Source organism: Sorex araneus, chromosome 10 (assembly GCF_027595985.1).
Source record: "Sorex araneus isolate mSorAra2 chromosome 10, mSorAra2.pri, whole genome shotgun sequence".
Lineage (NCBI taxonomy): Eukaryota > Metazoa > Chordata > Mammalia > Eulipotyphla > Soricidae > Sorex > Sorex araneus.
In genome coordinates, this window is record NC_073311.1 from 11,899,967 (window position 1) to 11,927,290 (window position 27,324).

A 27,324-nucleotide genomic window follows, 5' to 3' on the forward strand; every position below is an offset into this window, starting at 1 on the left:
TGAGCCCCTTCAGGAGTGATTCCTGAGCTAAGAACCAGGAGTAATCCCTGAGCACTGTGACTCAAAAAAAAGCCTCGTTTGGGGTGTGTGTGGGCTTGGGGGAGCACACACTAGGCTCTGCTCAGTGCTTATCAGCTCCGTGAAGGAAAAGAGCCTTGCTTTAGTAGTAAATTTTCCTCATCACCGAATTATGATCTTCAGAAGTACCTGGCCAAGAATTCTGCATTTTTCGGTCTTTGGTTGATTTTGGTTCTGAGTCCCCACCCGGAAGTGCTTACTCCTGGTGATGTTCAAGGGACCCTAAGGAGTGACCTGAAACTGAAACACCTTATGGCCACAGTCACATGCAAATCAAGCGTCTGGACCTCTTTAGTATCTCTCTGGCCCCTGCCACTCTGTTTAGTGCCAGTGATGACGAGGACCGCTGGGAAGCGAGGTGTGGCAGAGCGCTCACTGGCGTGGTTGGGCTCTCTGCCACTCATTTCTGGTAGTTCTCTTGTGTGCGTGATGCGCTTTGAAAATGTGAGTGTCTAACAGAATTTATGTTTGATTTCTCTTTGAGGTTTAAAGTCAGAGAAAATAAAAGGGGTTATAGCTCCTTTTTTCTTTTCTTTCTTTCTTTTTTTTTTAACTTCAAAGTTACTACCACTGCATTCAGGCATGGGCAACAGGGAGCCGTGCTTCACTAATGCACCACCTAGTCGGCAAAGGTGTTTGTCAATGCTGGAGGTCCGACTTTGGGACAATGTACACACTGATGTTATGTAGTGGGTTTTTTTTTTTGTTTGGTTTGGTTTGTTTTTATCTTAGGGCCACACCTGGCTGTGCTCAGGGCTTACTTGTGGCTCAGGGCCCAGGGGATCATATGTGGTGTCAGAGATTGAGCCCAGGTCAACTGCATGCAAGGCATGTGCCTTTCCTGCTGTACTCTCTATGGCCCTATTAGTATAAACCTGAATTCTCTGTTAACCATGCTACTTAAACTATAACACACACACACACACACACACACACACACACACACACACACACACACACACACACCCCACACACACACAGACCAGAGGGATGATAGAGATAGTACAACTGGCAAATGCTTGCCTTGCATATAGCTGACCTGGGTTTAATCCCTGGCACCACTTATAGTTCCTTAAACACACCCAAGAGTGACCCCTGAGCACAGAGCCCGGGGTAACCCCGGAGCATCTAAACACAGCAGGTGTGGCCTAACCACCCTTCCCTCTACTTTATTTCCTCAAAAGACCAGAAACTGCCAGAGTGTGGGCTGATAGTTTTTCTCACACAGATGTTCCACATGGCAAAAAAAAAAAAAAAACCACCAAAAAATCCTTGAAGTATTTTAATTAAAATATAAAGCATATGGCATCTACAAACTTTACATAAAAACTGTTATCTGTGAAAACAGCAACAACAGAACCCCAGCTCTATGTATGCCGGTTCAGAAGAGGGAAGGTGTTCTTTAAACTGCACATTCACTTCTTTTCGTTTATTTTGGCAGGGCAAGGGGCAGGGGGGAGTGAGGAGGGCCTGATTGGCAGGACTCAAGGCAAGTGGTGTTAAGTCCTGTTCGATCTTTCATGCCTGACTGCCACATTTACTCTGAGGCCCACCCGTCTCCTTCAGCCTGGTGGAAATTCAGCTGTCCTGCAGCTCAGCAGCATCACTGAGCGGCATCCACGTCCTCGCGGCGACCAGAAGCCTGGCCTCCAGGGCCCCGCTTCACGTCCTCACACATCATCCCCGAAGGCCCTTTTCATGAGTTCGTCTTTCCCTGATGAACACACCATCTCACTCCCTAGTTACGTTCTCATCGGAACAAGCAAGGCTCGGTGAAATAATGAAGGGGGACAAGTGTGTTAGGTCAAAAATAGGTGCGAGAAACACCACTTTGCCCAACTCATCTCAATCAGACCAAGTGTTCGAAAGTTTATCTGAGGCCCCATGATGCACCAGACTGTCAGTGATAAGGTTTCCTGCATTCGGTGTTCCAACACCACAGCCCCCACCAGCGTCTCTGCTTTCCGCCACCACTGTCTCGGGTCCTGCCCACACTGTCCCCGCACCATGACACTCAGTTCTGTAGACCAGTCTCAGGTTCTGTTGCATTGTTACTCCCTTTTGTTTCTGTCTCGCATGTGAGAAATCATTCTGTAACTGTTCTTCTGATTGATATCCTTTAGTTCCATCCGTTTTGTCTCTTCTTATAGTCAAGTGGTCTTCCGGATTGTACACGCACCACAATTTCTTTATTTAATATCTGTTCTTGAACCCTGGGGGTGTTTCTAGGGTGTGGTTATTGTGCATGGTGCTGCAGTGCACGTAGAAGCACAATTGTCTTTTCAGAATAAAGTTTTTGGACACTTGGGGTAGATGCCAAGAAGTAGAATTGCCTGGTCATAAGAAAGATCAAATCTTAAGTGTGTTGGAAAGTGTCTGTGTTGTTTTCCAAAGAGGTTGGACCAGTGGACAGTCCCACCAACAGTGGGTGCGGATTCATTTTCCCCACATCACACCAGCACTGCCAATAAGACTTATTTGTCTTTGAGCTTTATTTCTCCAAGGTGAGGCAATGATGGTCTTTTCCTTTCTTTTCTTTTCTTTTTTTTTTGTTTTTGGGGTCACACCCAGCAATGCACAGGGGTTACTGCACTCAAGAATTACTCCTGGCGGTGCTCAGGGGACCATATGCTGGGAATCGACCCCGGGTGGGGTCGGCTGTGTGCAAGGCAAACACCCTACCTGCTGTGCTATCGCTCCACACCAGTGACGGTCTTTTCTTGTGTTTGTTTTTGTTGTTGTTTTGGGGACACACACTGGCAGTACTTGAGGACCTATATATGGGATGCCAGGGATCGAACTCCTGTTGGTCCCATGCAAGGCAGGTGCCCTATGTGCTGTACTGTCGCTCTGGCCCATGGCAGTGACAGTCTGAACTTGAGCGGGTGTCCTTCAGAAAGCTGCCAAGCAACTCTACAAGGACAAAGTTCTCTTTGTTCATGTGGCTGTTCCTCGTATGCTCATGAGGGCCCATTGCTCAAGCTGACAGGGGTCATGCAAAGGGAGGAAGCTTCTTTCTCAAGTGTTTCTGATTCCCACGGCAGGGTGAGTGCCCAGACAGCTGGAGGCCATCTAAGAAACTCTGGCCCTTGCTCAGGAACTTCCAAAGAGGCAGAGGCAGGGGTCTGCACTGTGCCACTATTCTCTTACATTTGGCTCAGTTGGCCTCAGTTTTCAGCACACTCGTTATTAAACGTATCTCCTCTCATCCTTCCGCCATGGGCTGCTTCTCACCTACAGGGGGTAGTGTTGCAGGAAATGGAGACTCATGTAGTCCAAGAACAAATGCTATTGCTGACAGAATACTTTTTAGCTTTAAAATGCTAATACATGGATTAAAATGATGCTTCCTAAACAGCATGACAATCAGAGATGCTTTCTGATTTTTTTTTTTAATGTAGCTTGATGCCATTTTAATGCAGCTCATGAAGGTCAGTGAAAATTTATATTAAACTCCTTTTCTCTGAACTTTGAGAGACGGGGACTGGAACCATAGTACAGCAGGCAGGATGCAGATGAACTGGGTTCAGTCTTCTGCATCCCATATGGTCCCCTGAGCACAAGAGGAGTAATTCCTGAGTGCAAAAGCCAGGAGTAAGCCCTGGTATTACTAGGTGTGGTCCCCAAACAAAACAAACAAAAGTTTGAGAAACCGTTGGATGCAGAGGCACTATATAGCAGAAAGGTGACTACAAACGCCATGATCCACGTCAGTCACTATAGCCACATTCAGACTTGCTGACAAATGTGCGAGACTTCAAGATAACCAATGTGGGGGCTGGAGTGAAAGCACTGTGGGTAGGGTGTTTGCCTTGCACATGGCGACTCGGGTTCGATTCCAAGCGTCCCATATGGACCCCTGAGCATAGCCAGGAGTAATTCCTAATTGCAGAGCCAGGAGTAATCCCTGAGCATTGCTGAGTGTGACCCCCCCAAAAAAAAATCAAAATAACCAACGTGATTTTGATGACTCAGCACATGTGTGTGTGTGTCTGTGTGTGTGTGTCTGTGTGTGTCTGTGTGTCTGTGTGTATGATTATTTTGCAAATTGCTAAAACTATTTTGTGCTCTTATATTTCTAAGAAAACTTTATAAATGTCCACCCATGCCAAATACAATAAAAATCTGACGTGCTGATAAATAACCATGGTGAACATTTTGGTGTATGATTTTTCTTACACCATATAGATTTAGTTTTTGTATTTTGGGCCTCCATGGCAATGCTCCAGGGGAACTGGGGACACTCCTCAGGTTCTTGGTCAAGTCCCCCAGTCAGGGCCGGCGGCGCAATGTTTGGGCCCACTGAGGAGATGGCAGCCGGGCCCAGAAGTGCTTCTCGCTACCAGCAGCAACCCCAGGCGATTCCAGGGCCTCCAGGACCACATCCAGTGGGGTTTGGGGGAGCAGCACCGGAGATCAAACAAGGCCTGTGCTTCAGCTCCTTGACATCTCTGTCTCCCTGGCCCAGGTTTTATTTGTTTTAGTCACAAAATACAGGTGTGTGGATGTGTGTGTGTATCTAATACATATATTAAATAAGCTGTTCTTCCATCGTGAACAACAGCCCTAATTTTTCTCATCTAATTCCAGACTAGAGGGAATTAACTTCTTTAGCAACTGTTCTAGTAGTCACTGCCAGACAACTCAAGTTTATTTGAGTGTTTCTTGCTTGTGGTTTTGTTATTTTATTTTTTATTTGGTTGATTTTTCAGTCACACCTGGCTGTGCTTCCCCCAGGCTTATTCTTGGCTCTGCGCTCAGGGATCATTCCCTCAGGGATCATTCCCGGCAGACTCAGAGGACCAGGTGAGGTGCTGGGGATCAAAACCCATGTCGGGCACTTTGCAAGGCCATCAGCCTACCCATTGTACCATTGTACTGTCTCTCTGCCCACACCACCCCCCTTGCCTTTTAATCGTGAACTTTTTCTCTTTACACCAAAGCAGATAAAGATTTAGCATTCTCTCCATTCTCTCTCTCTCTCTCTCTCTCTCTCTCTCTCTCTCTCTCTCTCTCTCTCTCTCTCTACCACCCTGCACTAGTGGATCTTCTCTATAAGAGAGATGATCACAATAGGATAGGAAAACCAGATTTTGTTTCTGTTCTTACGGCTTTGTTTCCCGGTTTTAGTCATTGCCTTGCTTGTTTGTTTTCTCAGTTCTCCATATACTTAGTCATGAAGTTTCGAGGAAGGGGCTGGAGGCGTGTTGGATGAAGGGTTGGGCCACACCCAGCAGTGCTCAGGGCTTACTCCTGATGCTGTGCTCAGGGGGCCACTCCTTCATTGCTCAGGGGACCATAGACCAGGCTGGAAAATGAGTTAGGCTTGGCCGCATGCAAGACCAGTGCCTTAAGTCTGTGCGATCTGTACTCATGTACATTTTTACTCAGAGTCTCACCCAGAAATGTCAAACCCCTTCAGCAGGACACATGCCAGATCACCTCTGCTTTAGTTTTCCCCGTGCGGGTTCCCCGTGAAACCCTGTTGGCTGCCCTGGAGATTGGCCTCTTTCCAGCCTGCAGCACCGCTGACAGTGGCAAAACCCTTCCTTCTTCTTGGTCATTTCCTTCACTTCTTTCAGGTGTTACAAACCATTTCCTTGGTTTTCTTCCTTATTTTCTCTTTGGGCCACACCCAGAGATACTCAGGTGTTACTCCTGGCTCTGCACTCAGGAACTACTCCTGGCGATACTCAGGGGAGTATATGGGATTCCAGGAATAGAACTGGGTCAGCTGTGAGCAAGGCACGTGCCCTGCCCTCTATGCTATTGCTCTGGCCCCTTACTCACTCTTTTCTAAAATAAAACAGAAGAATTGTTTATTCCTTATATAATTTACCCTTTTCTCTTCTCCTCACACTTCATTGTTTGACTAGAGTTTAGGTTGTACATTCTTATCTGAAAAGTGATTCTTTTTCTTTATCTCTGGCCTCTATAATTTCATGAGGTTCATCTGTCTGGGTTTTATTCTGTCCATTTGCCAGGTACTTTTGATATGAAAAACTGTGTCCTTTCATTTTTGTGGATTGATTTTATGGTTCCTTTACTTCTATACTTTGTTTTAAGAATCTCTGTAAATTTGATATTTAATCTCTTTATTTTATAAATTTTTCATCTTTTCTTGTGTTTCCATTTCTGTCTTCTGATTTTATTTCTGGGAACATTTTGCAAATGATTTTATTTTAGAATTAGTTTTAATTCTTAATTATTTTTTTTTTTTTAACTCTTTTGCAGGAGTAACCAAGCAGGGCTCAGAGGTTACTCCTGGCTCTGCACTCTGGAATTATTCCTGATGGTACTGACGGAACCATTTGGAATGCTGGGGATCAAACCCAGTTCTGCCTCATTCAAGGCAAGTGCCAGACTCACTGTACTGTCACTTTGGCCCCATAGTGAACTTTAAAGTGAATTATGCTTTTGTTTTGTGGAGGTGGCTCCCTGCTCTGTGCTGGGCAGTGGTGCTGGGGGTTCTCAGGTTTCAGGAATTGAACCCAGGCCTCCCACTTGCAAAGCACACGCTCAGTCTGTTGAGCTCTCTCTCTGTCCCATGTAGGGTCTTGATTTTAAATCACGTGGACTTTTGCATCCTGGATTACCGTGCTTGTTCCAGGACATGCTGTTTCCCCCAGGATAACCTGAATGATTCCTTCTAATCTACACTTTACCTGGTCTTTTCTGTCTTTCTCCAAGTACCTCTTCTCTAAGGGTTCATTTAGAATATTTCACACAAGTGGTTTTCACCAGCCATCTGGCAATCTTCGCTGATTGCAGGGATATGTAAGATTTTGGTGGCAAATCTGTGAGGCTAAGGGGGACTTGCCACAGGCAGTTGGGCAAGGACCTCAAGGATAAGTCTGTGGGTCGGTCGGTGCTCGTGAAAGAGAAACCTCACCAGCTCCCACCTGTGAAGGACTTTTGGCGGCTAGAAGCCAAGGATCTCCAGGGCTGGAGCAATAGTACAATGGGTAGGGTGTTTGCCTTGCATGCGGCCAACCCGAGTTCGATTCCCAGCATCCCATATGGTCCCCTGAGCACCGCCAGGAGTAATTCCTGAGTAACCAGGAATAACCCCTGTGCGTTGTCAAGTGTGACCGAAAAACCAAAAAACAAACACACAAACAAACAACAAAAAAAACAATCCAAGGCTCTCAAGAGGCAGCTGAAGCAGGCTGACTGCTTCGGAATTTTGCAAATATTCCGATTTTTCATTGTAACATTGTTCCCCACCTTCAGTCCCAAATCCAATTTCTCTGGCTCTTCTTTCCCGAGGACGATGCTCCCACTCCACTCAGGTGGCAAAGAGGCTGAGATCTGGTTTACAGTTTGGGAGAGAACATCTGGAGTTTTAACTGCGCTCCCTGAAGACCTCACACCAGCCACTTTGCTTCTAGCATCGCCTCACAACAGCCTGTCTTCAGAGTTACCGTGTGTGTGTGTGTGTGTGTGTGTGTGTGTGTGTGTGCTGAGGTGGGGGTGTGGTTTTGAGTAATCTCACACCTCCATTTGGGCCTCACCCCACTGTGCTCCAGGCTTTCTCCTGGCAGTTCACTCACAGATCCCTGTGGCAGACTCTGGAGGCCCCCTGGGTGCCAGGGATGAGACCCAGGGTGCCCGAGTGCGAGTGCAAGGCTGCATCCTACCCTCTGTTCTCCCTCTCTGGCCCCACAATATTTACCTTGTATTTTCCAGGTCCTAGGGCAAAACCCCATTTAGTGTTTTGTTGTTTTGCTTTGATTTGGTTTGGGGTGCCACACCTGGTTGGACTCAGGGCTTACTTCAGTGACCAGTCCCGGTGCTCAGGGGACCGTATGTGGAGATGGGAATGAAACCTGGGTTGGCCGCATGCAAGACAAGTATCTATCCTGCTGTCTGTAGCTCCATCCCCTGTTTTACCTTGGTTTTGTTTTATGAGGCAGATTGTGAGGTGACATACTCTCTTACTATCATGCCATTAACACATTGTTCCTAACGTACTCTGCCTAATATGTGTTCTAACATGCAGTGTGATAGCTGGAGCGATAGCACCGCTGGTAGGGCATTTGCCTTGCATGCAGCCGACCTGGGTTTGATTCTTCTGCCCCTCTGGGAGAGCCCGGCAAGCTACTGAGAGTATCTCGCCCGCACGACAGAGCCTGGCAAGTTACCTGTGGCGTATTCAATATGCCAAAAACAGTTACAAGTCTCACAATGGAGACGTTACTGGTGCCCGCTTGAGCAAATCAATGAGCAATGGGATGACAGTGACAGTGAACATGCAGTGCGAGGTGAAGCCTTTGGGAAGGTGTAAGGAACTTTGCTTCCATGGGGCGTTTTTATAGCAGGAAAGCACAAATGTATAAAGAAAACATATTATGTAACAAAAACGTTATAGTAGGGATCTGATTGAGCAACAGGGCTTCATTCTTTGTCTCTATTAAAACCACAGACAATGTAGCATCTTCTGTGGGAAGTTGAGATAAAATAATTTAAAGTGAGAATAGAAATAGAATATAGCAAATGCATCCAAACCAGTTTTAATCAAAATGCATGTTAAGGGGCCGGGGAGATAGTACAGTGGGCAGGGTCCTTACCTTACATGTGACTGCTCCTGGTTTGATTTGGCATCCCATATGGTGTCCTGAGCACCACCAGCAATAACTCCTGAGCACTGCTGGGTGTGCCAAGCACACCCCAAAATAAAACCCTAAATGAATGTTAGTAAAAGGTCACATCTCATGTTTTTTGGTTTAGGGGCCAAATCCAGCAGTACTTGGGGGTTGCTTCTGCTGGTGCTTGGAGATCATGAGGTGCCAGAATTTGAGCCTAGGGCCTTACAACATGAAAGTAAGTGAGCCACATCCCTGGTCCAGAGCTTATGTTTTAAAATTAAAATTTTTTTCTTTTGGGTAGAGGGAGATCAAACCCATCATGCCCACCCACCCCCCCTCATAAAAAAGTGAACACATTTTCACTTGTGCATGTGAAATTTCATTTGTGTGTGCTTTTTTAGACAATTGCTCAAATTCATAATAAAGGAGGGGAACGCTCCTATTTGGGATATGGTGCTACTTCTCAATTCTCCCTAAGCCGAATAACATCATGCCATCATTTTTTGCTTTATAACTCTATCCTTAGGACCTCTTTAGGTTGAAGAGATGGTTCAGCAGGCGAGGCACATGCTTTGCACAAAGGAAGCCGGGGTTCGGTATCAGCACTGCCAGGTATGACCTTTGAGCACAGAGCTGGGAGTAGTCCATGCACTCTGCCAGGTGTAACCCCAAAACAAACAAACCAACTCCCCTCCAAAACCAAAACCCTTCCAACATAAAAGGAAACATCTTAAGTAAGTAGACTGGCAAACAGTCACTTCCTGCTTTCTCCATATCTCAAAGGGTGGAGTCCAGAAACCGCTAAAAGAAAAAAGAAGTGAAAAGATGTTAAATACTGGGACCAGCTCACCCAGCTCAGTCGAGAGGTCCGACTTCTTGCCAAGATGAAGGCTCTCCTCATTCTGGGGCTTGTCCTCCTGTGTGTCACTGTCCAGGGCAAGGTCTTTGAACGATGTGAACTGGCCAGGACTCTGAAAAGACTCGGAATGGATGGCTACCGGGGAGTCAGCCTGGCAAACTGTAAGTCAAACTCTACTTCATAAGACGTCCAGCGAGTAGGCCAGGTGTGGAAGAGAGAATGGATAATGAGGAAGGGGTTTGGAGAAACGTACTTGGAAAGGGGTTTCTTTAGTCTTGCCATGTTTTATGGGTGGCGGGGCACATCTGTAGGTGCTCAAGGCTTATTCCCAGCTCTGAACTTATGAGTCACTCCGGTCAGTGCTCAGGGTACTATATGGGATGCCTGGCTGTGTGCAAAGCAAGTGCCTTACTTGGTGTGCTATCTCTCCAGCCCCTAGAGGGATTTTCTTTAAGAGTTTGTTTACTTATAATGGTTAAAAACAATGACCTCAGGGGCTGGAGCAATAGCACAGCGGGTAAGGTGTTTGCCTTGCACGCGGCCCACCCGGGTTTGATTCCCAGCATCCCATATGGTCCCCTGAGCACCACCAGGAGTAATTCCTGAGTGCAGAGCCAGGAGTAATTCCTGAGTGCAGAGCCAAGAGTAACCCCTGCGCATTGCCGGGTGTGACCCAAAAAAGAAAAAAAAAAAAAAACGACCTCTAGGACTGGTGTAAGCTTTGTATGCAAGAGGCATGGATTCTATCACGTGAACTTCTGAGCCATGAGTGACCCCTAAGCACTGAGTCAGAAGTAGCTCATGGCATTGCTGGATGTAGCCCCAAAACAAAGAATATCAATGAACAAAAACAACTTCTTTTATTTAGTATCAGATATAGGCACATAAAGAAATGAGAGTGTGAAAGGGCACAGTGCTATGCCATTTCAAGGAAACTGGGAGCCATTGTACGTTCCAGTGTCCTGAAATATGCCAGATACCCGAGACTCTGGCAACTGAAGGATGATTAAAAGGTGCGTTTGAGGACCTGACATCTCTCCGTCGAGTCCTTGGTGCTTGAATCCAGACATTTCCTTTTCAGGACTTTGGGTTCCGTGTACCTGGAGTGATAGGATATCTTTCTTTATTCAGTCCCCTTTTCTGACCTGAGATTTGAGGGAAGGGGGCTGGGCCGCCACTCCCAGGGGTTTTCAGTCACCTGGGCTGGGTGGTGGGTGCTAGAGCCTGAGGATGCAGCTTGGTCATCAATCATAATGACCTTACTCACACTGTTTCTGCAGTGCTCAGTAGAAGCCATAACGTGTTCCTGTTTATGACGAAAAGCAAATTCTTTTTCAGGGATGTGTTTGACCAAGTGGGAAAGTGATTACAACACTCGAGCCACAAACTTCAACCCTGGAAGCGGGAGCACTGACTATGGGATATTTCAGATCAACAGTCGCTATTGGTGTAACGATGGCAAGACCCCTGGGGCCAAGAACGCCTGCGGCATCTCCTGCAGCGGTGAGACCAGGTCCCGAGTGTGGGTGGCGGGCTCCATTTGGTACCACTCACAAGAATTACAATTCAACAGAAACGAAAAGGCCTTGGCCTAGAAAAACTCCAGCTCCACCTCTAGAAACTCTTCATCCCCTCCCCAATCACCTAATTAAGAAATTAAATATGGGGCTAGAGCGAGAGCACAGCGGGTAGGGCGTTTGCTTTGCACGTTGGCCAACCCGGGTTCGATTCCCAGCATCCCCGAGCACCACCAGGAGTAATTCCTGAGTGCAAAGCCAGGAGAAACCCCTGGGCATTGCCACATATGACCCAAAAAGCAAAAGAAAAAAAAAAAGAAAAAAAGAAATTAAAGAGCTGGCATGTAAAAGGTGACTACTGATAATATGCAAGCTTCTAGAATGCTCCTCTCATGAATGGTAAATGGACTTCTGGATGTTTTGTCCAGACCGCTGCCTTTCTCTGCTTGCTTTGGAGAGGTTTAGGGATAATGCAATTTTGTGGGTCTTTAAAAAATTATTCTTATTATGAAATGTTCTAAATATATAATAGAAAGTTGGTAACATTTGTATAATAAACAGCCCTTTGTCCCATTACACACTTTAACAGTTGTCAACTTTTTATCATATTTACTTTTTTTTCCCGTAGTGGCTTTAAAGTGAATTAAGAGCATGACTCTTCACTTCCAAGTTCTTTGGTTTGTATCTCTGAAAAGTTTAATTTCCATATAGTCACCGCCATACTCAATAAATTAATTATTGATTTGTCTAACGGGGACAAATACTCCATTGAATTTATGTAAAGTAAAAATGGTATATGGAATATTCAGTACAAAAGTATTGAAGAAGTATTTCAAAATTAATAGGGTTTAAAAAAGAATTTGAATTTAGGCCACACCCATCTTGTGGGTGCTCCCATTCTGTGCTCAGGGGTCACTCCCAGCCACGCTCGGACACCCTGCAGTGCTGATGTTAAACCCAGACCCCCACACACAGGGCCAGCCCTCCAGGCCCTGCATTATTCTCAAGAGATAAGTAAAATTCCACTATTCTAGCTCTTGGGTTATTTCCATTTCTTTTTCCTTTTGTTAATTGCCATGAAATCCTTTTATTCACATGTGACAAATAATTTGGGGTAACTTTATTGTTATTTCATTAGGATAAAGTTCTAGTAATGGAATTACTGGTTAAAAAATTGGGGTCTAGGGACCAGAGAAACAGTACTGCAGGTAAGCAGCTTCTCTTGCGTATGCTGACTCTAATTTGATCTGCAGCGCTCCGTATGGTCCCCTGAGCACCAGCGGGAGTGATCCCTGAGCTCAAAGCCCAGAGTAAGCACCAGGTGTGGCCCCAAAAAACTTGGGCTGGAGAGATAGGACAGGGATTAAGACTGTTGCCCTGCATACAGCTGACTTGGGTTTAATCCCCACCACCCTAAATTGTTCCCCTGAGCACCACCAGGAGTGACTCCTGAATTCAGAGCCAGGAGTATGTCCTGAGGTGCCACTGGATCACTGGATAAGAAAGATTGCTTAGGATTTTTTTTTTTAATACTGTCTGTTTGGATAGAGCCTCCCATCACATTAAGAATTCCATTAACTTGGGGCTGGAGCGATAGTACAGTGGGGAGGGTGTTTGCCTTGCACTCAGCCAACCCGGGTTCGAATCCCAGCATCCCATATGGTCCCCTGAGCACTGCCAGGAGTAATTCCTGAGTGCCCACCTAGGAGTAACCCCTGTGCGTTGCCAGGTGTGACACCCCCCCCCCCAAAAAAAAAGCGAAAAAAAAAAGAATTCCATTAACTCTGGTAAATGAAACAAAATGTCTTATTTTATGCCAAATGGGATAGAATGAAGGGGAAAAAAATCTTCCCAAGATCCACACTCATGAACACTCTTGGAAAATCTCTGGACTGTTCTCCCACAGATGAAAGGAACAATGCTGGCAAAACCTGAGTGAAGTTTCTGTGGCAGCTGCTTTCATTTTTCATCACTTCTTTTTCAGTTTTGCTGAAAGATGACATCACTCAAGCTGTAGCATGTGCAAAGAGAGTCGTCAGGGACCCACAAGGCATTCGAGCCTGGTACGTGCTAAGCCTGGAAAGAGAAAGTTATTTTACCCAACTGTTGTGAGAGATTTTCAGAGACCAAAGTAATCCGACTGAGGACTGAAAAGTACACTGTTAGTCTTCTGCAAAAAAATACCTAGAAATAACCCAAGTGTTTCTTACCTGTTAAGAATCTTACTACTTTTACTATTCAATTTGTTGAGGGGATTTCTAGAATGTTTTTCCACACTCTACCAGTCATGCCTTAAAGTGTGGAATGTACTTTGTAGTGGTTGTGGAATGAATCTAACAATGTGTTTTAGGCTGGAACAGTAGTGCAGGGGGTAGGGCATTTGTCTTGCACCCAGGTTTGATCTGTGGCACCCCACATGCTCCCCCGAGTCCTACCAGGAGTTATCCCTGAGTGCAGAGCCAGGAATAAGTTCTGAGCACTTTCAGGTATGGCCCCAAAAGCTAACAAAACACTCAGTGTGTTTTTGGAGTTCATACTTAGGAGTGCTCAGAGGCTATTCTTGGATTAGGGACCACTCCTAGTGCTACTTGGGGGGCCATATAGAATGCTGGGGATCAAAATGAGTGATCACATGCCAGGCAAGTACCTTAACCCCTGTCCTGCCTTGCTGGTCCAACACTCAAAAAGTTGCTGATCAGTGTTCTGTATGCTCAAGGGAGGGTTTGAGAGACAAGCAAAATAATATTGCTAGCTCCATTTAGGATTAGCCATCCCAGGATCTAGCTGCAGACTGTGCTTTATTTACTGATGAAGTATTTTATTCTTGCAAACGATGTGAAGCAGATATATGACAAGGAAGGTGCTTCAAACTTTTCACCCTTTCACCTTTCTTTCCAGGGTGGCATGGAGAAACCACTGTCAGAACAGAGATGTGTCTCAGTATGTGCGGGGTTGTAGAGTCTAACTATGGAATGTTCCAGCTTCAGCTCATTTTGTCTCTCTTTTTTTTTTTTTATATTGAGAGGGTAGTCATTCAGTGAAAGGTCACACTCAGGAGCAAAATGTGAGTTTTCGCCTGAAGGTGAATGTTATGAATGTGTCTATTGTTTTATATTAAACTTACCAAATTTTCAATTTGCTAGTAGAACAAATGCTCATGAATTTGCCCCATACCGTGGCTGTCAAATACATATCCAGTGTGCATTCAGTTCTTCATGAAATAACAAAAACAAAACAAAACAAATGTTAAAGGAGCCACAATGTCAAATGGCTAAAAATGGAGACAACCTTAATTAATTAAGAATTTTGTTTTCATGAAGCGTAAGCTTCAATTAAAACTGTTTCTTTAAAAGGATCTAAGGTGTTGCCATAGAAACAAGCCGCTCAGGCCAAATCTCTTCCACCTCTGGGTATTTCACGAGCATTTTCTATAGCAGTTGTGCAGGAAAATTTGTCTTGAGGAAATCAGTAGGTGTGGCCTTCATTCTAATGCAAGGATTTTTTTTTTAAGTTGCTTTTGTGCAGCTTTAAAAATAAATTCACAATGAACATATTGTAGACCTTTAAAAAACTCTTGTATGCATCGTGCTGATGAAGAAACATAAAGAAGGGTTAGTTGAGCTGTTGCTGTTTCAGTTTCATTCATTTTAATTCAGGCAATAGGAATAACCATAGAAGCAGATGAATTTGCAAGCATTAACTGTGAAATTATAGTGAATTAACACCAGGTATAATATTATGCATGTTTTAAACAATACAATTATTATTAAAGGCTTTTTGCAACTCATACTTTTGTCTTTCTTTGTTCAGAACCATAGAAAACCTCGTGGGGGGAGAGTGTGGGAGAAAGAGATTTGGGGGCCAGAGACAGTACAGGGGTTAATGAAAGCACTTGCCTTGCATATAGTCAAACCTGGGTTCAGTTCCCAGCATCACATAGTGTCTCCTGAGCTCTGCCAGGAGCGACCTCTGAGCACTTGCAGGTGTGGTTCGAGCCTCCTTTTTTTTTTTTTTTTGCTTTTTGGGTCACCCCCGGCAATGCTCAGGGGTTACTCCTTGCTCATGCACTCAGGAATTACTCCTGGTGGTGCTCGGGGGACCATATGGGATGCTGGAAATCGAACCCGGGTCTGCCGTGTACAAGGCAAATGCCCTACCCACTGTGCTATCGCTCCAGCCCCATATTTCCTATATTTTTACCTGGTACCCAAACAGCTGGATTGCTGGAGGAAACTCTCCAAACATATGCTTCAGACTAGGAAGGACTGAGTGAGCCCTGAGTCTGCACGGCCATCTTTGTCACACCTCTGCAACCCCATGTGCTGGTGTCCCCATGCTCCAAGGTGACAATAACTATTGCACTTCTCTCCCTTCGAAGCTCAGTGCGCAGGCTGGAGCGATAGCACAGCGGGTTGGGCGTTTGCCTTGCACGAGGCCGACCTGGGTTCGATTCCCAGCATCCCATATGGTCCATTGAGCACCACCAGGGGTAGTTCCTGAGTGCACAGCCAGGAGTGACCCCTGTGCATCGCCAGGTGTGACCCAAAAAAAACAAAAAAGCTCATCGAGCACACCACCTTCCCCCTTCTGGGATTCCAGTACATGACCCAGCCTTGGAATCCATTGCATCCAGAAAGGAGCAAACCTAGTAAGAAATTCTCCCCTCCTCGCCCCATGACCGCCCAGCCCTCCTGCCTCTGCTCCTGGCCATCAGCGTCTCCTTGTGCTTTCTCCAGGGTGTGGCCTCCTTGCTGGGTCACCTGCACCACTGTACAAGATGCCCTGTCACTTCCCCTTTCAAAGGACTCTCTACTCACCCTACAGAAGCTTCCCACCTGTCATCCTGCCCTGCTCCCTTTTACAGCAAAACGTGGGGCTGAGATCTCCGACTTAGTCAGTGCCCAGCCTCACCTTCCTTCTCTTTCTTCCCATTTGTCCCTGCCTGCTTATCCTCTCGGCCAACGCCGAGACTTCTCCCGTCCCTCCCTGGAGCCCACTCCGGGGATCACCCATTCGAGGTTCATCTTGCTTGGTCTCTCAGCACTTTTGACAAAGTGCCCCTTTTCTCTCTGTGTTGGCTTCTCCTCTTCCATAACCTGCCTCCCTTATTGCCCCTGGCACGTTCTTTCTCTGCGTTTTCATTTCAAACTGGGGAGAGTCTAGGACTACAGATTGACTGTATTTTCCTTGCTTATGGTATCTTGCTGAAATATAACTTCCAAAGGAAACCATTCATTTCCTCACTTATTTTTTTTTTCTTTTTGGGTCACACCCGGCAATGCACAAGGGTTACCTCCTGGCTTTGCATTCAGGAATTACTCCTGGCGGTGCTCAGGGGACCATATGGGATGCTGAGAATTGAACCCGGGTCATTCGAGTGCAAGGCAAACGCCCTACCTGCTATACTATCACTCCGGCCCCTCCCCACTTCTTTTCTCCTTCTCCCCTGCTGCTCTTGTAACAGAGATGGGGTCACACATGTTTGGCAATGATGCCCCCACATTTGGTTGTGGCAGTTGTGGGGAACCCAACAATCAATGTTGGTCCTCACACACACACACACACACACACACACACACACACAGAGCGAGAGAGAGAGAGAGAGAGAGAGAGAGAGAGAGAGAGAGAGAGAGAGAGAGAGAGAGAGAGAGAGAGAGAGAGTGGGGGGGGGTTGCCGATTTAGTTATGATGCTTGCACACAAGCACGCCGGGGTCTGAACTTCTTTAGTGGTGGTGCTCAGGCACTTTCTGTAGTGTACACCATGGGTCACTGTAGGGTCTAAACATCTTCCAGCCCTGAAGCTTGCTGGTGGTAGCACAATAGAGTTGCAGTGTGTGCACACACCTGTTGTGCCCCAGAAACCAGCAGTGTCTTATGGTGCTGGGGGCCCAGATACTAGGGCTGACAGAACGGCTCCTGCACACGTGGGCAGCGTTGGGGATCAAACTCAGGGCTTGATGTTTGCAAAACAAGTACCTTTGCAGTGACTCTGGGCCTCCTTCCCCACATCTAGAGATGGTGAAATAATTTCAAATTTTCCAGTCTTTCTAAATAAAGTGCAACAGTTATCCACACCCTTCCCCCCAGCACTTTGAAAGTAAATTGCCAATCAGGGGAAAAAACATAGAATCCTTCCATGAGTAGTTTCTATATATCCTCTAAATATTATACAAATCAGGAAGTTGCACAGACACATTACTACCTAATCTTCAGATGCCACTCAGTTTTATCAACTGTCCCATTAGTTCTTCGGAATAGAAAACCTAATTTACTTTTTAAATCATGGTACCTTAGTAAAAAAATAATTTAAAAAATGAATTCAGACTCTGGCATTGCATTTGGCTGCCCTGCTTTAGTGTCCTTCCATCGGGATAATTTCTTCAGGGTTGTTCTTGGCTTTTACAACTTACACACTTTGAAGGCCAGAGATGAGTACTGCCTCACAATCCTAAGGGTCACCCAGGGATTTCCTGATCTGTGGGGGCTGATTGACTCGGAATGCATGGAAGCGAGGCTCTGCCTTCTTGCTGTCACCTCTCAGGAGACAAGCAGGTTTGTTGTTTGTTTTTTTTTTCTTTTTGGGTCATACCTGGTGATGCACAGGGGTTACTCCTGGCTCTGCACTCAGGAATTACTCCTGGCGGTGCTCAGGGGACCATATGGGATGCTGGGAATCGAACCTGAGTCGGCCACGTGCAAGGCAAACGCCTTACCCTCTGTACTGTCACTTTAGCCCTGACAAGCAGTTTTTGACAGTTCTACTGCTAGTGATTTTTCGTTTGACCAAATATTACAGTAATGTCTGCCCAGGTATAAAGCATTTGGGAGAGGAGCCTGCATAATTTGTGCATGTATTATATCACTACAGTGGATGGCTTCCTATTTCATTCAAAGCTCAGTGATTTTGTACTATCATCTCTTTTGATGAACACAATGCCTGTGATTTGGAGAGCAGCTCCCCTGCAAGCTAGCTTCTGGGTCATTTTGACATGTTCTCATCATGATTAGAGCTCTTGTTTTCTGATACAAGATGTTCTTGGGCCCACCTATTCTTTTTTTGTACTGACTGTGGAATCAGTCATTTCTCCAAAGAGCCCTGATTCATCATAGCAGATAATTTATGGAAATTAAATCCAGGGTCTCACACATGCAAGGCAAGTGCTCTACTACTGAGCACATCCCTGGCCCTGACCACTGTATTTTATTCTTTTTTTTTTTTTCTATTGAATCACCATGTGGAAAAGTTGCAAAGCATTCAGGCTTAAGTCTCAGTTATACAATGATTGAACATCCCTTCACCAGTGCATATATTCCACCACCAAGAACCCCATTATACCGCCCCTCCCACCCCCCCACCTGTGTAGCTGATAATTTTCACTTTACTTTCTCTTTACTTTGATTACATTCAAAATTTCCACAAAAAAACTATTGTTTGGAGTTTCCCCCCAAATTCAGGCCTGCTGAAAAAGAAGCATTTGATAATTTGTTTTCCATTGCTGAGAATGAAGAGATATGAGATAGGTTTTGGATTTCTGCATTTTAGTATTTTAGTAACTAAGTCCAGGGAAATTTCTGCCAGAAATTACATCATTGCAAGCTCCTACCTCTCTTTAGTGGTCCTTATAATATAGCGGTTGCCATGCCTCCCCTCTCCCCCTCCCCTGTCTTCCCCCCCGCCCCCCCCCCCCCCCGCTGGAAAGGAAAAGCCGAGAGAGAAAAACCTTTCCCCTTCTGGGGCGGGATGGGACCGTGGCTTAGTTCACAGTCTAGAGACATTTCTGCAAGAAGCTTCTGGTTCCAAAAGTAGTTTAGCTGGCCTCCAGGATCATGGTCATCCAGCAACGGAGAGGCCACACACGTGCGGCCACTGGGGTCACATCTCGGCGGAGAGCAGAGCCGGTAATGCCCCCATACCAAGATCTTGCGCACATCCCGTTGCTGCCTGTATTTTATTCTTTTATTTTATTTTATTTTATTTTATTTTATTTTATTTTTGGCTTTTTGGGCCACACCCATTGATGCTCAGGGGTTACTCATGGTTCTGCACTCAAGAATTACTCCTGGCGTTGCTCGGGGGACCATATGGGATGCTGGGGGTCGAATCTGGGTCAGCCGCATGCAAGGCAAACGCCCTACCTGCTGTGCTATCGCTCCAGCCCCTCCTTAATAGTCTTATATGAGGGGCCAGAGTGATACTACAGGTAGGGTGCTCGCCTTGCATGTAGCTGACCCTCTTCAATCTGGTACCATACACACGGTCCCTGAGCACCTCCAGATATGGCCAGACCTCCTCCCCCAGCTGCCGCCCCTCCAGAGTAGTCTTAATATATGTATATTTGTATACATATATATTAATTATTATTATATATTAATACATAAATTGTATGTTCCATTTCCCTGCACATAACCAGTCTCCAAGCATGCCATGCCATGGGATAGATGCTGTTCACCTAGCCTGATCCTTGTTGGCTGCCCCTTTCCCCGAGTCTAGGCCGTCATCCTCCCAATGTCATCTCCCAGTCATATACGGGGCTGGGCCACTGTCCTGATAATGGAGGGCTAAAGCTTCTACATAAGCGACCGAGAAAATCTCCTTTCTCATTACTTAACATATTCTGAGTGGTGAGCATTCTAAGATCTTTCCCTTACTCCTCAAAAACACATGGTTCCAACACACCAGTCGGGGGTTTCATTCCAGGGTTGGCTTCCAGGTCTCTGGGGGTGTAATGCAGAGGTCGGCCGTGGGAGAGCAGCAGAGGACGGCAGCACCAGCGCCACCTTCAGTTTCGCGATTCCAGGACAGCTCTGACAAGAACAGTGGAAAACTGGAGCTGGGGAGGTCAAAGGGCTGTAGCCTGTGCTTTACAAGTAGCGCCTGGGGCTTGATCCCCTGCACCTCAGGCTCTGCATGGTTCCCCAAACACGTATCCTGAGCACTGCTGGATATGTCTCCCCCGAAAGGAAAGCTTTCTTCAGTCATTTGTCATTTCATCATTTATTTACTTTTGTCTTTACATTTTCTTTGGCTTTTCCTTTTTGAAATTCCTAGATTGAATTGTACCTTTTAAAAATTCTTTTTGTCTTTTTTCTTGTGTGTGTGTGGGGGGGGGGCGCAAGTCCAGTGGTGCTTAGGGGCTGCTCCTGGTTTGGTACCCAGTGTTGTTCCTGGCCATGATGGGGGACTTGTGGGGCCAGGGCTTGAACCTGGGCCTCCCGCATGAAAAGTCTCCCGTCCATTTTGCTATCTCTCTGGTTCCTCTCGCCCAATTTTTTTTTTTCTTTTTGGGTCATGCCTGGCACTGACGGGTTACTCCTGACTCTGCACTCAGGAATCACTCCTGGTGTTGCTCGGGGGACCATATGGGATGCTGGGAATCGAACCCGGGTTGGCCGTGTGCAAGGCAAACACTCCAGCCCCATGGTGAAGTCCTTATCCCTATCTGGGCCTTCAAAGGAGGAGGGTAATCGAGGCCTTTAGGTGGGGCCTTGTCCGGCAGACCCGTGTCCTGTAAGAAGAGGAAGAGCTAGGCTGCGGATGGAGCCCAGCGGTGCGTGTGGTGCTTGTAGTAGCAGCACACGTGTGAGATGCTGGCTTGGATCCCCTGCGTCAGGAAGAAAAGTGGGAGAGGAGGAGGCGTACCAGGAAAGCACCAGGAAAGCCTCTGCACAGCTCCCAGAAACAGGGGCCTGCAAGCCAGGAGAAAGGGCTGGGAGAAAGCCAACCTGACGACATCTTGGTCTCGGGCTCAGAGTTACCCCACATCAGAGGAAAACAAGATTCTGCTGTTCAAACCAGTGTTCCTCAACCAGGGGCATGCGGGCCCTGGTATATTCAAAGGGAGCCCTAGCGGAACTCACATAATTGGGGGTCCACGGCATCAAGCCAAGGGGCTGAACTGGCGGACAGAGGACAGGGGAAGGAAACAAAGTCAAAGGGGACCACGTCAACAAAAGGTTGAGAAACACTGGTTTAAACTGTCCAATCTGTGGTCTTTTGTTTTGGCAGCTGAAAAAGCAAAAAGATCTTATCTCTTCTGTCCTATTTTTGTCTCTTTGACTTTTACTCTACTTGGATGGGTATGTGCTTCTTTGTTACTTTCTGCCAATTGTTTTTTTGGGGATCCACACCCTGCCCCCTCAATTCTACTGTAATATTTCAATTTCCAAGAACTCTTTTTTTGTCCTCTAGAAGTTCTTTCTCTTTTTTTGTATTTTTAAATTTTATTTATTGAAATATGGTAATAAGTGGTAATAGTTTGTAAGAGAAATTTGTTTCCTCTATTCTGCCATTTTTCTACTTGTTCATTTTGAATTGTATCATTCATAACAACAGAAGTGCTCATAATTATTTTGTCATCCTTGTTTATCTATTTAATTCAGGAGTGGAAAACAAAACATGAGGTTTCCAGGACCTGTGTGGATTTGACTCTCATGCACTGAAGGATGATCAGGCCGGGTCAAGTATATTTAATCAAAGATCTTTCGGTCTCTCCTCTGAGCTGTCAGTGAAGTTTCTCCCTATTCTCTGATGGAAACAATAGCCTGGTAGCCAAGTTTAGGAGGTGAGGGATGAAGCGTTCAGCACATGGGAGGCCTTGTGCTTGGCTAACCGAGTAGTTATTCCTCCCTCAACTTTTGTCTGCTGGTTTTCAAGCTCAGGCCCCTGTTTTAGCCTTGTTTTACCCCTGGGCGGTATACAAAGGTCATTTGCTTGGTTGGATGAATCTTGATTTATTATTATTTTTTTTTGCTTTTTGGGTCACACCCGGCCATGCACAGGGGTTCCTCCTGGCTCTGCTCTCACGAATTACTCCTGGTGGCACTCGGGGGACCATATGGGATGCTGGGATTTGAACCCGGGTCAGCCGAGTGCAAGGCAAACGCCCTCTCCACTGTGCTCTCGCTCCAGCCCCCTGGTTGGATGAATCTTAATTTTTCCTGAACAGATTCTCAAACTATTCTTTTCGCTAGCTCTTCTCTCCTTCCTCCCTCCTCTTATTTCCAAAGATTCCCCACATACACACACAAAAAAAAATTTAAGGAGGGAAGACACAGCCAGAAGTGCTCAGAACCTATTCTGGCAGTGCTCAGGGAACATATATAGTGCAGGGGATCAAATCAGGGTTGGCCCCGTCGACTCCAACCATAAATTCTTGTAAGATTTCTGGTTGTAAATTGGGAAGTTTATAGCTCTAACTAACTGCTCAGATCTCAGAATTATCCTACTCTACCCGCCACTTGCAGTCCAGATTTCAAGGCTGATTCAGCCATTCTGCCATTCTCCCCATTCATCTTAGATGGGTTCCTTCTTGGAAAGTTATTTACTTATTTTAAAGGAGTTTGGGGAGTAAGCAGTGATACGTGTTCATTTTTTTTCTCTAAAATTTCTGCATGCATTTTTATATATTTGCTTAGTTTCATTTAATCAAGTGTTATTTCACTGTAAAGATAGAGTATATTTTAAGCAAAGAATAAAAATTCTCTGAATGTAGGGGGAAGCTGGATTCAGCTGTGGCACCACGTGGCCTGCCAGCATTGCCAGGCACAGCTCGGTTGGTTCCCAGCACTGCCAAGGTTGGCCCGGGTATTCCCAGCACTGCAGAGTCCAAGGAACATCGCATCCTTGAGCCCTTATACTGAACCACCAGCCTGGCTAACTGAGAACTGCTGGGGGGGGGGGGGCCTAGGTCTCCTGAGCACTGAGCACTCTTGGGAGCCCTCCACCCCTCACTGACTTCAGTGACCCCATGAAAAACAGCTTTGTTTGCTAGAATCTCCTCTTCCCTCTGTTCACTGGGCAACAAATAAACAAGGATTGCTAACCACAATGTTCATTAGTGGACTAAGAACACTACAGATGTGCACCTACAGATGTGCCCCGCCACCCATAAAACATGGCAAGACTAAAGAAACCCCTTTCCAAGTACGTTTCTCCAAACCCCTTCCTCATTATCCATTCTCTCTTCCACACCTGGCCTACTCGCTGGACGTCTTATGAAGTAGAGTTTGACTTACAGTTTGCCAGGCTGACTCCCCGGTAGCCATCCATTCCGAGTCTTTTCAGAGTCCTGGCCAGATCACACCGTTCAAAGACCTTGCCCTGGACAGTGACACACAGGAGGACAAGCCCCAGAACAAGGAGAGCCTTCATCTTGGCAAGAAGTCGGACCTCTCGACTGAGCTGGGTGAGCTGGTCCCAGTATTTAACATCTTTTCACTTCTTTTTTCTATGAGACTGAGATACTCATATTACCCTGATGACTCCATCATAGTGTATTCATCTATAGTAGCACTGTATCACTGTATCACTGTCATCCCATTGTTCATTGATTTGCTCGAGTGGGCACCCGTAACGTCTCCATTGTGAGACTTGTTGTTACTGTTTTTGGCATATCGAATACGCCATGGGTAGCTTGCCAGGCTCTGCCGTGTGGGCAAGATACTCTTATTTTATTAAAGGGGAGAATAAACAGACACAAGAGAGAATGCAAGTATCTCCAGAGATAGAGCCTCATGAAGTAAAAGGAGGTATTACATATCCCAAGTTCAGAAGATGGCAAATTTACAGTGTAATGCACAGCTGGAAATTTTTTTGTTTTGTTGTTTTTGTTTTGGGGCTACACCCAGCAGTACTCATGGCTTATTCCTGGCTCTGTAATCAGGGTTCTCTTATGGCAAACTTAGGGAACTGTATGTGGTGCCATGAATCAAACTCGGGCTGGGGACGTGCCAAGGTAAGTGCCCTACCAATTGTACTAAATCTCTGGCCCCCAATTAGGAAACTTTTTGTGACCCCTATTATACAATATGCTGTCGACAAAAATATATATATTTGTTAAGCAATGTCTGACACACAAAAATTTTAATAAATTTAAAATGTGCATACATGTAACAGTACAAATTCACATTTAACATAGTAAGTACACATTTTTCAATTTTGCAAACTGATTTTGCAAATACACATATAACATGGTAAGAAGAATGTAAAGAAGTCTGTTTACTATTGGCAAAATTTTCCAAATGGGTATACACAACTTTTTTTAAGAACAAAAAATTTAAGGGCAACTTCTGGAAAACAATTTGGACGACTCTCAAAAAATTAGATATTGAATTCCCATTTGACCCAGCAATACCACTGCTGGGAATATATCCCAGAGAGGCAAAAAAGTACAATCGAAACAACATCTGTACATGTATGTTCATCGCAGCACTGTTTACAATAGCCAGAATCTGGAAAAAACCCGAATGCCCCAGAACGGATGACTGGTTGAGGAAACTTTGGTACATCTATACAATGGAATACTATGCAGCTGTTAGAAAAAAGGAGGTCAAGAATTTTGTAGTCAAGTGGATGGGCATGAAAAGTTTCATGCTGAGTGAAATGAGTCAGAAAGAGAGAGACAGACATAGAAAGATTGCACTCATCTATGGTATATAGAATAACAGAGTGAGAGACTAACACTCAAGAACTGTAGAAATAAGTACCAGGAGGTTGACTCCATGGCTTCGAGGCTGGCCTCACGTTCCGGGGAAAGGGCAACTCAGAGAAGCGATCACCAACTACATTGTAGTCGAAGGCCATGTGGGGGAAGGGAGTTGCGGGCTGAATGAGGGCTAGAGACTGAGCACAGCGGCCACTCAACACCTTTATTGCAAACCACAACAGCTAATTAGAGAGAGAAAACAGAAGAGAATGCCTTGCCACAGTGGCAGGGTGGGGTGGGGGGGAGATGGGATTGGGGAGGGTGGGAGGGACACTGGGTTTACGGGTGGTGGAGAATGGGCACTGGTGAAGGGATGGGTTCCAAACTTTGTATGAGGGAAGTATAAGCACAAAAGTATATAAATCTGTAACTGTACCCTCACGGTGATTCTCTAATTAAAAATAAATAAATTAAAAAAATAAAAAAAAATAAAATGTTTACAACGGATAAAGCTCGTGCAACATTTGAAAAACAGAAAAAAATACTGTGGGAAAGGACTTTCTGACAGATGAAGATTACAATGAGCTTTCTTATATTTTTCTTTCTCATGTATTTGCTTTGCTGGCTTTTCATCTTAGTAGCATTCCCACAAGGTAAATAAATCACTTGGTAACCTATCTTACTTATTTTTTTTATTTTTACTCTTTTCAACTTGGTAACCTTTTTCACCACCAAAGTGAACATCTTAATGTGTATCCTTCTACATATTTCTCCTGGTATAATTGAAATGCAAGCACAAAAGTTTGTAAGTCTGTAACTGTACCTCACAGTGATTCACTAATAAATTTTTTTTAAAAAAGCAAAAAAAAAAAAAATTTAAGGGCAAAAACAAAAGGAAAAGTTACTATATTTTAAGGTGTGCATTTCTTCCTTTTGGATCTGTTCTCAAAATCCTTGCCAACACCGCACTTCCTGCAGCTACTACCGAATGTAACTGGCACACAATGTCAAAGCAGGCATTGTTTATATAGTATGTAAGTGTTAAAACCTGCTAGGCAGGTGTTAAGGGTAAAATTTATAGCTCTCCAAGCATTCCTCAGGAAGGAAGAAAGGGCCCACATAGATAGCTTGACTTCACGACTCAAGACCTTAGAAAAGGACCAGAAAAAGGAACCCAAACCAAACCGAAGGAAAGAAATAATAAAAATTAGAGCAGAAATTAACGACATCGAAACCAAAAAAACAATCCGAAAGATCAATGAAACAAAGAGCCAGTTCTTCGAGAAAATAAATAAGATTGATAAACCGCTAACAAGACTCACAAAGAAAGAAAGAGAGAGCCCTAATAAACCGAATCAGAATTGAAAAGGGGGACATCATGACAGAAACCATTGAGATACAAAAGATCATTAGAGACTACTTTGAAGGCCTATACGCCACAAAACAGGATAACCTAAAAGAAATGGATGAATTCCTGGACTCCTACAAACTCCCAAGACTGAACAAAGAAGACTTGGAATACCTGAATAGACCCATCAATGTTAAGGAAATTGAAACTGTAATCAAACATCTCCCCCAAAACAAAAGCCCAGGCCCAGATGGTTTCACCAGTGAATTCTTCCAAACATTTCAGGAAGACCTATTGCCAGTTCTCCTCAAACTTTTTCAGGAAATTGAAAAAAAAGGAACTCTCCCAAACAGTTTCTATGAAGCATACATCTCCCTAATACCAAAAGCAAACAAAGACACCACTAAGAAAGAAAATTACAGACCAATATCCCTGATGAACACCGATGCGAAGATTCTCAACAAAATATTAGCAAATAAGATCCAACAACTCATCAAAAAGATCATACATCATGACCAAGTGGGATTCATTCCGGGGATGCAAGGATGGTTTAACATTCGGAAATCAATCAACATAATCCATCATATCAACAAAAGTAAAGATAAAAACCATATGATCATATCAGTAGATGCAGAGAAAGCATTTGACAAGGTCCAACATCCTTTCATGATGAAAACCCTCACCAAAATGGGGTTTGGAGGAACTTTCCTCAAGATAGTCGAAGCCATCTACCACAAGCCTACAGCAAACATTATCCTCAACGGGGAAAAACTAAGGGCCTTTCCTCTAAGATCAGGTACAAGACAAGGATGCCCGCTCTCACCACTTCTCTTCAGTATAGTACTGGAAGTACTTGCGATAGCTATTAGACAAGAAAAAGAGATTAAGGGCATCCAGATAGAAAAGGAAGAAATCAGGGGCCGGAGCGATAGCACAGCGGGTAGGGCGTTTGCCTTGCACGCGGCCGACCTGGGTTCGATCCCCGGCATCCCATATGGTCCCCCAAGCACTGCCAGGAGTAATTCCTGAGTGCAAAGCCAGGAGTAACCCCTGAGCATTGCTGGGTGTGACCCAAAAAGCAAAAAAAAAAAAAAAAAAAAAAAAAGAAAAGGAAGAAATCAAACTCTCACTATTTGCAGACGATATGATACTATATCTAGAGAAGCCTAAAGCCTCTACTAAGAAACTCTTAGAAACAATAGACTTATACAGTAACGTTGCAGGCTACAAAATCAATACCCAAAAATCCATGGCCTTCCTATATACAAATAATAAAGCAGAGGAAAGGGACATGAAAAAAGCAATCCCATTCACAATCGTACCCCAGAAAATCAAGTACCTCGGAATCAGCTTAACCAAGGAAGTAAAAGACCTTTTCAAAGAAAACTATAAAACGCTACTCCATGAAATAAAAGAGGACATGAGGAAATGGAAACATATACCCTGCTCGTGGATAGGGAGAATCAATGTTGTCAAAATGGCAATACTCCCCAAAGCATTATACAGATT

The 27,324-nt window shown here is 45.1% G+C and overlaps 1 protein-coding gene across 2 annotated transcripts; it reads left to right on the forward strand.

The window, feature by feature from the left end:
• The first annotated feature begins 8,855 nt into the window (after nucleotides 1-8,855).
• On the forward strand, nucleotides 8,856-14,829 carry LYZ (lysozyme). Of its 2 annotated transcripts, XM_055118500.1 has the most exons (5): nucleotides 8,856-9,278; nucleotides 9,450-9,686; nucleotides 10,864-11,028; nucleotides 13,027-13,105; nucleotides 13,941-14,829. In XM_055118500.1, the coding sequence occupies exons 2-5, from the start codon at nucleotides 9,551-9,553 to the stop codon at nucleotides 14,005-14,007; spliced, it is 447 nt and encodes a 148-aa protein (XP_054974475.1). In that variant the 5' UTR covers nucleotides 8,856-9,278; nucleotides 9,450-9,550; the 3' UTR covers nucleotides 14,008-14,829. The 2 variants fall into 2 exon arrangements, with proteins under 2 accessions (XP_054974475.1, XP_004602715.1); XM_004602658.2 differs by having other exon boundaries at nucleotides 8,856-9,686.
• The last annotated feature ends 12,495 nt before the right edge of the window (nucleotides 14,830-27,324 follow it).

Bases quoted from the DNA above. Each gene is read 5' to 3' on its own strand.
- LYZ (XM_004602658.2), top strand. From the start codon at position 9,551: ATGAAGGCTCTCCTCATTCTGGGGCTTGTCCTCCTGTGTGTCACTGTC. The intron at 9,687-10,863 runs GTAAGTCAAACT...ATTCTTTTTCAG, and splicing joins GGGAGTCAGCCTGGCAAACT to GGATGTGTTTGACCAAGTGG. The intron at 11,029-13,026 runs GTGAGACCAGGT...CTTCTTTTTCAG, and splicing joins CTGCGGCATCTCCTGCAGCG to TTTTGCTGAAAGATGACATC.